Source organism: Lepisosteus oculatus, chromosome 10, assembly GCF_040954835.1.
Source record: "Lepisosteus oculatus isolate fLepOcu1 chromosome 10, fLepOcu1.hap2, whole genome shotgun sequence".
NCBI lineage: Eukaryota > Metazoa > Chordata > Actinopteri > Semionotiformes > Lepisosteidae > Lepisosteus > Lepisosteus oculatus.
This window is the reverse complement of record NC_090705.1, coordinates 25,086,471-25,099,298: the sequence shown is the minus strand read 5'-3', so window position 1 is coordinate 25,099,298 and position 12,828 is coordinate 25,086,471. Positions and strand designations below refer to the sequence as shown.

Here is a 12,828-nt window from a genome sequence, read left to right as displayed (position 1 = left end):
ATTTTAAATATGTACTGTATTCAATGTTTTGATAAGGCAAGAATACTGTAGCTGTTGGAACAGTTGGTTTTTCATGCATTTGCTAAAGGTAAATGAATATGTTATTAACTTAACCAAATGCCTTCTTAAGGTCCTGATACTCAAGTGACAGACTAAGGCATTAAGTAATAGACGAAGAGCTCTCTCAGTGGATGTGTCTACTTGATGTATAAAAGGTCTCACCTGAAACATGGGACATGTCTTGAGCCTCCTCTGTCTCCATTCTTTGCAGGTATTCTAGGGGAAAAGAGATTGTATCTGCTTTAATCAAATCAAGGGTGCAATGCAATAATGTAAAGACAACACTGCTTATTAAGTGCAATGCCCTTTTCCTTTACCATTTCCTAACCTCTGCAGCATCCCTGTCAGCTGATTGGCAGAAACTGCAATCCTTTAAAATACGCTTTAAAAAGAATTACAGAAATTTCATTACAAGGCTGATGGAGGGCGTGTTGCTGACAGTAGGGTAGAGGGAGGGTGGTGGGAATGGATTTCAGACCACATTTGTTATTTATTGTTAATTTCCTACTGCGTAATAATCCAAAAATGCAAACTGACTGCCGCAAAATTAAGCAGAAAATTAAATGGCCCCAGGTCACCGCAGACACCAGCATTCATTCCCCAGCTGATCCATAGTCATGTTATTTCTAATTTACTGAACATGCATCGATGAACTTTGGAGTCCGTGCTGTGACACACTCACTATAGTTGGCAATCAAAAGGAAAGAAAAAAAGGAAGCAAAAAGACAGAGATTGGCTAGATAAAGAAGCACAAGAAGAAGAGGGAGAAGAAGATGAAGAAGTAGCAGAAGAAGCAATTTACTGAAGAACATCTCATTCAGCCAAGCAGGACTGCATATCTGAGCAGTCACCAGTGTGTGCTGCCTCCATTAATAATAAATACACCTCAAGCATGTGGCAGATGGGCACAACAGCAGCTCCAAGCCCTCGACCGCCACTTCAAGAAGTCCCTGGTAGAGAACTTGCCCAGCTCCCCGTGCCACGCAGGGAGAAGTGAAGCTCCCTAAAATAGCGAAACAAGCCCAGGAGAGAAGGGGAACCTAGGCCTTCCTGTTTTGCTGACAGATGGCTCCACAGATTTGGAACAAATAGTGGGAAGCGGCTGCCCCTTCTGTTGCAACACATAATGTTCAGAAGGGTAACTTTAGAAGTTAAACCACAAACACCAGGGAACCATGAGGGAGGATGAAGGTTAGCGGTGCTGAAGCATTATACATAGAGGAAAACTTTTTGTGTATTTGTACTGTATGTGTACATATGTGTGCTTTCTGTTTCTGTCTCATTATGGAATTATGAGGTCAGGGAGAGCAGACCACTTTACCTGCTCAGCTGGTATGAAAAAGGGGAGATGGGGTTGCTAAGAAGAAAACCATAATTTCCATTTCCTATTTCCATGCAATTTCACCTTAATTCTCAAGGTGAAATCTTGACTTTTGATAAAGTTTAACACTTTCAGATCTGTATATAGACTTGTTTCATGCTGCTTCTTGACAGCTAGAGCCATGTGACAGTGTCATCCTCTATAGCCTAATTTACAGAGGGAAGAAGAAGTGAAAGATGCATGGGCACATATGAAAGGGAGGGAAAAAGGAGGGGGCACTAACTAAATATCTCAACTTAAACAGAATGGAAAAATTTAGGTGTGCTTGTTAAGGCTCACACCTCAGGTCTCTTAAGTCTTAGCTTCACATTTGAATCATTTGAATGCATACTCCTTTACCATCAGATTCCATTGGCAATCCATGTTCAACACATCACACAGATAAATATACCTTTCTTTTTCACCCTGATAACATTTTGAATATACAGTACTTTGGACAGAAATGTGACAGTTTTCGATTAGATCTGTTTCTTTTTAAATGGAGGATGTTAGCTGAATAGTAAGAAAAAGATGATAGTTGGTTGTCAGTTCAAAGAGATCAGCACAAGACTCACTCTCTTATTTATTATTTTGGTCTTGTTGTTTGAGACAAACAATATTTTTGTCAATTAAAATCTATCTTAATTGTCAAGTACAATAGATCTTAACTGTTATAAGAGGTGTACAAAAGGGACTACTTCCCTTTTAGGGGCTGCACCAGATCATAAATGACAAATAACATTGAACAGATGGATAGACCAGTTTTGCATCACCTGAAAAAATAGTCAGATTCTAACATTTCTAGATTTTTAGCCTTTCTCACAATAAATGTCACTTAACACTATTAACTATTACCCTGTTCCTTTTATAAGAAAACACTTGATCTATTATCACCTATATAATACCATTATAAATGTAGCTATAAGCTATGGATTTTGGATACATTTGGATTGTTTAAAACTTGGGGTGTTTTTAAAGAAAAGTATGGGACGGTAATGAAACATGGGGAATTCCCGTTAGGCAGGAAAACCAGAGACACTGAACTAAGGTTCAGAGCTGTATAAAAAGCAGAAAGAGACAGGAAGAGGGCTGTGGGTTAACTAGCAACTTCTCCTGTCCCACCTACTGGGCTGTGATCGAAGGAGCTGGAGTGGGGTGAGAAGAGACGCAGGGTGGAGTGAGGGTAAACAGCTCTACCGTTTAACAGAAACCAGAAAAACAAAAGAAAAACATAGACTTTGCAGCAAAGTGTTCTCCCTGTACAACGTGGAGCCACAGAAATCCACAAAACATACAAATCGACACTTATTGTATAGATTATCAGATCTATAAAACTGCAAAATATAATGCTACAAACATTTCACTGTTAGCCTTCCTTGACTGCTTTATTTCAATTTCCTAAAACATAAACGTTAAAAAACACTACAAACCCTTTTCTCAAGACATCTAGTGCTGGAATCAGTAATGCGATAATGTATTTAAGATGTATATAATTTTATCTCATTTTTCAACTTCACATTTCTGATCTTTGTAACTATGGTTTCAGACTTTACATACGTGTAGTCCCAGTTAAACAGAACAAAAAGCATTATGTCATTAATTTACTGAAAAATAAATAAAAAGTAACGGTCGAAACAGATGATCTTGTTTTGTATTGTAAAATCGACTGTCCATACAAGGTGACAAAACATTTTTTTTAAATGACATATTGTGGAGCACAGATGTATGCAACACTCAAAATCAATGCACCCTTGATAAAAGTACTTCAGAATTAAAACATGTACAGTATATGCATATATGAAACTATCCATTGTTCAGATATGAAAAGTGTTGATATATTAACTATAGGACTATTAATGTTTTACAGCTGTACTTAAAGCAGATGTAATGGAGCTTTAAGTATGACTTTCTGTATATTTTATTGTGGGTAGTGATTTACATAACTTTTGTTCATTTTTCTTAATGGTTTTATACCAGTATGCTTCAGAACACATGCTTAAGGGATAGGTTGAAGAGTAGTGGAAATGTGAGGCTTTTAAACAGGGGTTTTCCTTTAGAGGGCCTATTGGCATCCGGCACACCTCACCAAACTCTGATGCTGAGTGGAAACATTTTTATAAGGGTATTTTAGCACAGACACATTTTAATAACAGAAACACATCTGCACTTCACATTTCGCATTACACAAGTAATTCTGCGTATATATATTATAATGTGTAATCTGTAAATTGAAAATAACAAAATCTGTTTCGTTTTAATGTTTAAAAATGTAATTTGTAAACAACAAATGTTGTTTTTACACTTTTCTAACTGTGATAACTTATTTTCCTTACAGTAATGTATCTTTATTTTTGCTGGACATAAAATAGTATTCAAAATGATCAACACATATTTTGATATTTGGTGGTTTTAAAACATGAGGCAGAATGACATGCAATTGTATGCTTTGGTAAAGTTAATTTTGGCATTTACTGCTACACTAGTATTTAGGATTTCAGAAGAAATACTCTATGATAAGTAATAGCACAAATTGGGCAACCCATTATATGAGACACAAGGTATGGTTCAGTATTGTTCAGTGACTTTCAGGGATGTAGACTTCATTTTAAAGCAAAGCTCAAAAAACAGAAATAAAAAATATAAAGTGAAACCACTCACAGTAGCATCATGCTTTCAGACATCTAATCATCAGACAATGCATTCAGGCATTTTCTCAAGACTGTGATGTGTATAACACATTCTTAAGAAAAAAATGTTCAACATTTCTATAAGAGATTAAATCCTTTAGAAGTATCCTGAGCCATATGATTGTTTCAGAGTCATATGTGTGTATCTGTGTGTGTGTAAAGTTTCAAAAATATCTGGATATGATACACTGTTCTCAGGGCACAAACACAACACATTTCTTGATATTGCCATGTACTCAAGATTGATTTACAACATTTAGGGCCTGAGAGGTCTGTATACCTAACAGAAACAGCCGAAAATACCAATGTGTTTTAAGGAGTTTATTATTAAAATGTACAGTAATATGCACAATCTCACAATACTTTTACTGACTGTGCAAGATATTTTATTCCATAATCTGCAGCCAAAACATATACTGTAAATCGTCTTTAATGTTTTATCACTTAACTGTATTATCCAGTTAAAACGTATCTAAAAACATAATTAAGACACAACATATATTACATTTATTAAAAGGGCAGGATTTGATAGATTGCGAGGAATGGCAAATGGAGTCTTAAAACAGTGCGTCGGTGTTCTCTTCAGAAACATTGGATCTATTAAACCCTGAAAAAGGTCTTTGAAGAAAACCTGTTTACTGAAAACTGCCCACAAATCCTATCAATTGAACACTGACTCAAAATGTCCACAAGCATATTGCCCCCGCCGTAAGTTCTTAATGATTAAAACGCAGCCAAAATAAAGCGGAATTTTAGATTAAGTTTATGGAAACCAGATGGTTGTTTATATAATAATAATTATTATTATTAGTAGTAGTATGGTAGTGTTTGTATTCAGGAATTTAATACATTGTTCTGCATGCATTTTGTGGCAGCCAACTGTACTAAAAAAGACATCAAGTTTTAGATCACGACTAAAACTTTCTAACCTTTTTCCAATCTGTAAACTACACGTGCTGCCTATGTGGAATCTACTATCGCTAAAGCATCAATTGTATCCGTCAGTTAAAGCTATACCTATTAAATTTTATGCAATTCTCCATTTCTGCTCATCTCCTTCTGTTAATTCAACTTAAAAGGTTTATCAAACTACAAATCCCACTTCTTTAAGTAAATACTTAATTCTACAATGTTTAAGGGAGAATACAATAATGCATATATTCAAGTGATTATTTAGAGGTTAAGCTGGTGTTTAACTGATTACAAGAAATAGGAAATGTAATCAAATATAGTTTGGGTCCTTAAATAAAATGTTAACAGTTTTGAAAAAAAAATACTTCCCTAAATTAACTTTGTGTTGTTCCTTTTTCAGGTCACCCAACTCCCAGAGTTTTCCAACTGTATATATTTGTATTTATGTTTTATATGTTCATATGAATGTTTTCTGAGCCACCCCCTTATCTGTCTGAGAGTGTGGCACATCGATCTGTCTTTCCTGTTTTGTAAAGTTCTAAAAAATGTCTTTCAAGACAGCATTCACTTGCTGCAAAACTTAGAGCATCGCAGAAAACGTCTCCATCGGACGGCTTGATGTTCTGAGAATTTTCGCTTCGTTTTTACTAAATAGACATTTACAAGAAAACAGCGTCCTGTACAGAGAAGCTGGAAGCCCAAGGCTTCAACAGGTGTCTTTCCATTACCAATTACAAATTAAAACCAATTTCGGCTTTTTATGGTATTTGACCATTTTAAAATAATAATTTCATTTTACCGTGATTATTAAATATAGGATTGATCGCATGGATTATGATACAGTATTAAAAATTGTATTTCTCCTCCAAATAGTCCCTTTGGAATGAACATGAGGAAAGAATTCCTTAGTCCAAAAGGAGAGATAACCGATGTTTCTTTGCTAAAAATATTGCTGTATGCATACATTTATCGATGGTGTACGTATTTATCGAAAATAAAACTAAAGAAAAAAATAAACACCACTTCAGTCTATTAGACGAAACGTGTCGCTCGAGGTCTCTGTGAGACTTCTTATCTCACATGGATAGAAGTCCCATTTGTGCACCTGCTTTGACTTTCGGGACCTCTCAGTCTTTAGCTTTACGAGGCAGCAGTGTCGCTGTTTCAGAAAAAAAAAGTTACTTAGCTCTAGTTTAAATCCACTTCCAGTCGCTCAATTAGCTTAAAAGCATCAGGAATGTTACTATACCTGCTATTCCTTGAGTTTGCAATATGAAGCTCTTCCAACTCTCCCCCACTCCATGTGCCGCTGTTCTCAGCGCAGCGGCTGCACTATGGAACTCTGCCCTCGGTCCCTCCCCTCTCCACTCCACTTCCTCGTTCCAACCTAACATTGCTGAGTTTCTGCACTCGTACTAGGCATTTTGCAAGCTTTTATCCAGAGCCCGGGTTTCTTCAGAGAATCGAAGCAGCAGCCCTTGGCACATGCTTTGTGTCGTGCCAATAAAAGATGACACCCAGTAGACCATCACTGGCAGTCATGCATGAGAGGACATGCAGCAAGCGGGGAGACTGGACCATTAATTATTTATTTTTGAGGGAAGGAGGGGTGGTCCACCACTTACTGAATACCAGGATTTTTGGTTTTCACCTGTATTGAAGTTCTTAGTATATTTATATTCCTAAAGTGCTTCTCACAGCGGTAAAACAAGAGCACTTGAGTTTGACCTTTTTATCAAAGTAAAACTAGTCTTGGATCGACATTTTTTCCCATTTCCTAAGGACTTTGGGTCAATTTTCTATAGATCTGATCTTGCCTTGGAATGTAGAGAGTTTAATAGGCTAAGTCATACATTTAAACAGATTTTAAATGTTAATGCTACAATATACACATACCTTTATAAGAATAGAATGTTAGACATTTTTATTGTTAAGTCTTGATATTGCTATACAGAACACGATTCACTTTTGGAATACGTTTTTAGTTTTGCTTATTTGATGTATGATTATAAAGAACAACATTGAAAACCATAATTAGGGTGGACATTTAAATACTTACTACAATATTATAAAGAGGTACAGTAGTTCAGTAAATGAATACTGTATGTACAGTACAGTATGTGCCTGTTTGATATGAAATGCATACATAATTTCTACAGTGTGGTAATATCTGAAATTTCCTTTTTAAAACCCTGGTGGCTGTTTGAAATATGTTAAATATATGTTATCTATAAACTGGTGCTGTATCTTAAATTAGTTGATCTGGCAGAAATTAAAAAAAATGAAAATGCAATGAGCATTCATTATAAAGTTTGAGCTGTTAGTCATCTAATCAACAGTGCTTGAGATATTGAGGTATTATTTCTGCAACATTCAGTGAAAATACACTAGGAATTTACAGCCATTATTTGAAAGTGTTACTGTTCACTCAACAGTACATCTGAATAACTGCTAAATAAACTTCTTAAATTACTTAGATGGAATTTATAAGGTTTTAATTATAAAAAAGTGCATGTAACGGGCTTTAAAACAGCAGTTACAAAATATCTAAAAATTGTGATGAATTTATGTTGCTGAACAACATGTGCTCTGTTGTACTGTATTTGTGGAGTTTTTTCACTCTGTGGAAAACTATAAGTTACTCAGGTTGTTTAAATCTGCTGATTCTCCATATAAGTTAGTAAACCATATACTGTAAGTAACACTAAATGTATCCATAAAAACTTATTTCAAATATGAGGTCCCAACACATTCATCTACATTTGTGTGATCCTCCCATTATTGTATGCTTGTATAGTAATTTAATCATTCTTAATATTGCTTGCAACTGATGGATCTTTCTAACGCAGATCATTTCCATCTCTGTAAAGCTGCTTGATGATAAACAATACATAGAAAGATTGGCGAACAAAATTATCAATGATATGATATTGTAGGATAATACTTTCCAACACAAGTATGTGAATGCCACTCCCTGGACAGAGGATATTCCCACAGCACACTGAAATAAGTTCCACAATCTTTAATTTTTTATTCCATTTTAAGTGGATAGGAACAAATTCTCATCCAAAATAACTAATAGGAGCCCGGCCAATTTATATTAACATTACTATAAATACTGTTATATTACGATTACGATTTCTACTGCACATATGGTATAATAGGACACATACAGGAATATCAGCATCCTGAACTTTAACCTTTATCTGAATATATTTTTAAGGGAGTGTGTTATCCATTTACAGTGTATGTGAAAAATCAGCACCTGGAATTTGCAGCCATTTTGTGCCACTGAAATCAGTTTAAATGAGTACCTACCTACCAAACTGTTAGTACTGTATCATACTATTCCATTCATCCCATCCCATTCATAGACTTTTATACAAAGACGATTATACAGTATGTTCTTTATTTGATATTACTACATTTTCTTTAGATATAAGCATTTTATCTGTGATTCTTTTTAGTGAGTCATAGGTATTGATTTTCTGACTATCAGCAGTCATTGAAGGGATGTGAGAGATTAAAACCATACAGTAGCTGAACATCAGTTGCATTTTAATTCATAAGTCCAGACTGAAGTGGAAAGTATGAAAGACACAAAGTGACCCAGGATGAAATCCAAGGATTTATTTTATTTAGTACAGGAAGAATGTTTTAGCGAATGTCTGAACATGTTTTGTGTTGAATCATTCTCTGGTACTTTTAGAAAATGGTTGCCTGTACTATACCAAGTAATGTTTACATAAGAATTACATAAGAAAAGTCACAAAGGAGGCTATTTGGCCCATTAAGATGGTTTTGCAGTAAGTACTGTAGCTAATTGCCAAGACAATCTCATCCATCCATTTCTTGACAAAGTGTCAACTTTAATGACAACTGTATACTGTCCTTAAATCAACACTGATTGTCAGACTATTCCATTGGACACCAAGATCTTGGGTCCATTTACAGCTATGTAGAAATTGCCTTTGTAATTATTTGTCAAATGGAAAATAAAAAGAGTTACTATGTTAGTGTTTTTAATTTGAGCAAAGGTGATACATTAATGACGAAATGTATTTTTCCTTAGACAAATATCTAAAAATATATTAATAAAACATTGTTGTCTTCATGTTTCATGGCAACCTTTAACAAATGTTATTGATTTAACATAGGCTGGAGAATTATACTGTACTGTATATGCAGCTATTGAATTATTGGATGACCAATGGGAATTTAACAAATCGGTTCTTTTGTGATAACTACAAACAGAATAGACTGCCATAGAATGGAAATTTATTTTAAATCTAATATTGTTTTTGTGGAATATTCAATGGTAAGATTTTCCATTAACCCATTTGCAGCAAACCAAACTATTCTACAAGAACCCTTTAAGAATAGTCGAAAAGGCACACGCAGCTAATAAATTACTGGTAAGTTGTATTTTTTATAGATCATTCTGTAATAAACTTTTCCAATTATTTATATTAATAAACATATTTAAATTATTCTAAAATGAAAAACAATCTTGAAATTTAGATAAAGGTATCATGACATTCACTAAAACTATACATTATACATTTCTGAAACATGTTCTTTTACATTAAGGTTTATTTTTTCCATATATCCCTTGACATAAATATAAGAAAGATAAGATCTCATCTCTCTTATACAGTGTATATGGAAAGGGATAGATATACAGTATATATGGATATATATATAGAAAGGGATATATACTGTACATGTATATTCCATCTACACTCCATAATGAATATATGACCATGTATATATTTATATACATACATATCTACTGTGCATTCACATTTTTATCAAAACATAGTCCTTATTGTAAAATATAACTTCATTAAGGACTGCTGTAACTAAAATTTAATTATATGTAAATTTTTTTCTATCTTTATATTAAAAATCGATTTAATACTGTAAACAACTAGTGTCTTGAATCACATTGCAAGCTATGCAAGTCATATACAGTATACACTGGTAAGAAATACAATATATAAAATATCTAACCCAATGTACTTTTAATGTATTACCATATAAAATCGATCAGATTTGAAGGGACAATTCAAGATTTAGAATACAATTTAAAGAAATATTTAAAAACACACACAGAACAACAAGTGACAGGATGTGTTTAAAATATTTTTGCACCTGTACTAAATTGGCTCTGTTTTTTTTTATAAATGGAAATGAACCCCAGCACATTTTCCAGAAGTTTAAGAAATAACAAGTCGATTTCACGTTTCCATATTTACGATGTATCTCGCTTGATTTACACCTAGAACTTTATACATATACATTTGGAAAATGGATGAGCAAATTTTTCAGATGCACAAAAGACTTTGAAAAACACACTTTAATCTGCCTTTTTAAGTACCTAAATATGAAGCCTGTCACATTTTCCACACAGACAATGTTGTGATAACAATACAGATGAGGTAGAATAGATCTTTTAAACCCAGATTAAATTGATTTTATTTAACCTGTTCTTTTAATTGCAAAACTATCTTCTGAGCGAGATGCAAAATATTTGAACAGTGTTTTGTGATGCTGGATATACAGTATTTACCACTATGACTTTATTTCATATTGTTGAAGGAGCTCAAAATCCTGTGACCACCAGATATACTGTATAATAAAGAACTTTGGCTTACTAATACTTAACAAAGAATTAAATTGAAATTCTGAAAATGTTTGATTTCGATTGAAAACTAATTTTAAATTCATTACTTAAAAAATCTGCCATCAATAAAACAAATGTACAAATTTTGTAAAACAAACTCCAAAGAAGTAAAATTGTCCAAACACTCACACTTAATTAATCATGACTACTGTTTTACCCATTCATCCGTTTTATAACTGCTTTATCTGATACAGGGTCACAGTGGAGCTGGAGCCTACACAGCAAGGCAGGATACACCCCTCAATACCAGGCAGGTAGGGATGCCAGTCCATTGCAGATTACAATATATTATGTAGTTATACTAGATTACAAAAAATATGTAGTTGCATATGAATCATCCCACAGAAGAGCACCAGACACATACTGTATCCAGGCTCAAAAGAATGTCCTACACTGACGGGCTAAAAAATCTGAATGATTTCATTCTTGAACAGATAACACCATGAGGGATCCTGAGTCAAATATTCAAGATAAAGAAACAGTAAATCCAATGGATCTCTCAAGAATTCACAGAGAAACACAAACCAGAGGACACACCCCTCTTTTTGTAGCATTTTGAAACCCAGAAGATTATCTGCTTCATTTCAGGATCTTCAATTCACAAAATCACGCTTTGTTGATTCTTTCACAAACTTCTGTCTATTGCTTTCCTCTTCCATCTTGCTCCTCTTCAACAGTGATTGCATCTTGTTGTCTTACAGAAGTCTCCTTTGACATTTTTGGTCTCCAGTTCAGTTTGGGGTTCAGTCCATAGTTTACTTGGTACAGTATGTTAATTATCAGATTAGACAGATAAGGATAAAACACAAAAAATGCAATAAGGTGGAAATGATTTGCAACACTGAGAAATGATTTGTATATTTCAGATCTTTATGTAAAATAAGAGCTGGTGATCCTTAGTGGTGCGACAAGAAAAGCATTTTCTTTAGAGAGCATTTTGTGCGCTATAGTTTGAACTAGGACTACTGCACATTGTGTCAATAAACATGCATAGTTTACTGAGTATTGACCGTGATGATTAGTTGCTACCCAGTGGGCATTGATTCGTCGAATATACGTATATTTACGGCGAAAATACGGCTATACGTATATATACGTCGCCTCGACGTATAATCAACGTCGAATTGCAACCGTAAAATCGACGACATGAATAAACGCATATATAACGTCGAAAACACGTCTAACACAGTGCCTGAGGCTTTTTACTGTATGTATCGTGTGTGCCGCAACTAGGAGTATACGGCACTCTGCACAGTGCACGAAGTAAATTATTTTCGCAGTAATTAATTTACACGTGTATAATAAATATAGTAAATATAATAAATTAATTACTGCGAAAATAATTTACTTCGTACACTGTGCAGAGTGCCGTATACTCCTAGTTGCATATGCAAGGCAGGGGGCCAGGAGATCTGGACTCTGAAAATAATAGGTTTTTGGTTCTAACTGTTAGGACAATTAGACAGGGTTTGCAAATAGTGGACAAAAATCGTCTTAATGTATATTTGAATCAAAATGTGGTTTTGAGTTAGTGTGTTAATGTAATTAGTTTTGTGTTTGTCATTACTATACTGTATATTGCTATGTTACCAGAATTTGTAGCTGAAGTTTAAGACTAGTTGTGTTTTTTATGATTATTGCCCATATGTTGATTGTTGATTGATTGTATACAATGTATAATTTGAAATACATATGTTTCAGGTGTGAATGTGTATTTTCAGAATAAATTTCTAAACCTAATCATTGGCTTGCTTTACTTGTTTCTACACCTATAAAATCTATCTTTGATGTATAATAGACCTCTACCCATATACGTATAATAGACCTCTACCCATATACGTATAATAGACCTCTAATGTTATCCGTATAATAGACCTCTAACCATATACGTATAATAGACCTCTAAAGTTATACGTATAATAGACCTCTAAAGTTATACGTATAATAGACCTCTAACCATATACGTATAATAGTCCTCTAAAGTTATCCGTATAATAGACCTCTAAAGTTATCCGGAACTCCAACCATATATGTATAATAGTCCTCTAAATTTATACGTATAATAGAACTCCAACCATTTATGTATAATGAACGTCTAAACATAGACGTATAATTGACGTATA

At 34.1% G+C, this 12,828-nt stretch overlaps 1 protein-coding gene across 2 annotated transcripts in view; it reads right to left on the bottom strand.

The window, feature by feature from the left end:
* ikzf1 (IKAROS family zinc finger 1 (Ikaros)) overlaps nt 1-12,828 on the bottom strand; it is a 67,876-nt gene that overhangs the window by 34,294 nt on the left and 20,754 nt on the right. Inside the window, exons 1-2 of one of the 2 annotated variants that reach the window (XM_015357306.2) lie at nt 6,269-6,521; nt 223-276 (exon numbers count right to left, since the gene is read on the bottom strand). In XM_015357306.2, coding sequence (XP_015212792.2) covers nt 223-276; nt 6,269-6,413 — 199 coding nt within the window. In that variant the 5' untranslated portion in view covers nt 6,414-6,521. Of the gene's footprint in view, nt 1-222; nt 277-6,268; nt 6,522-12,828 lie in introns of those variants that run through there. The other variant, XM_069195024.1, reaches the window with a different exon arrangement.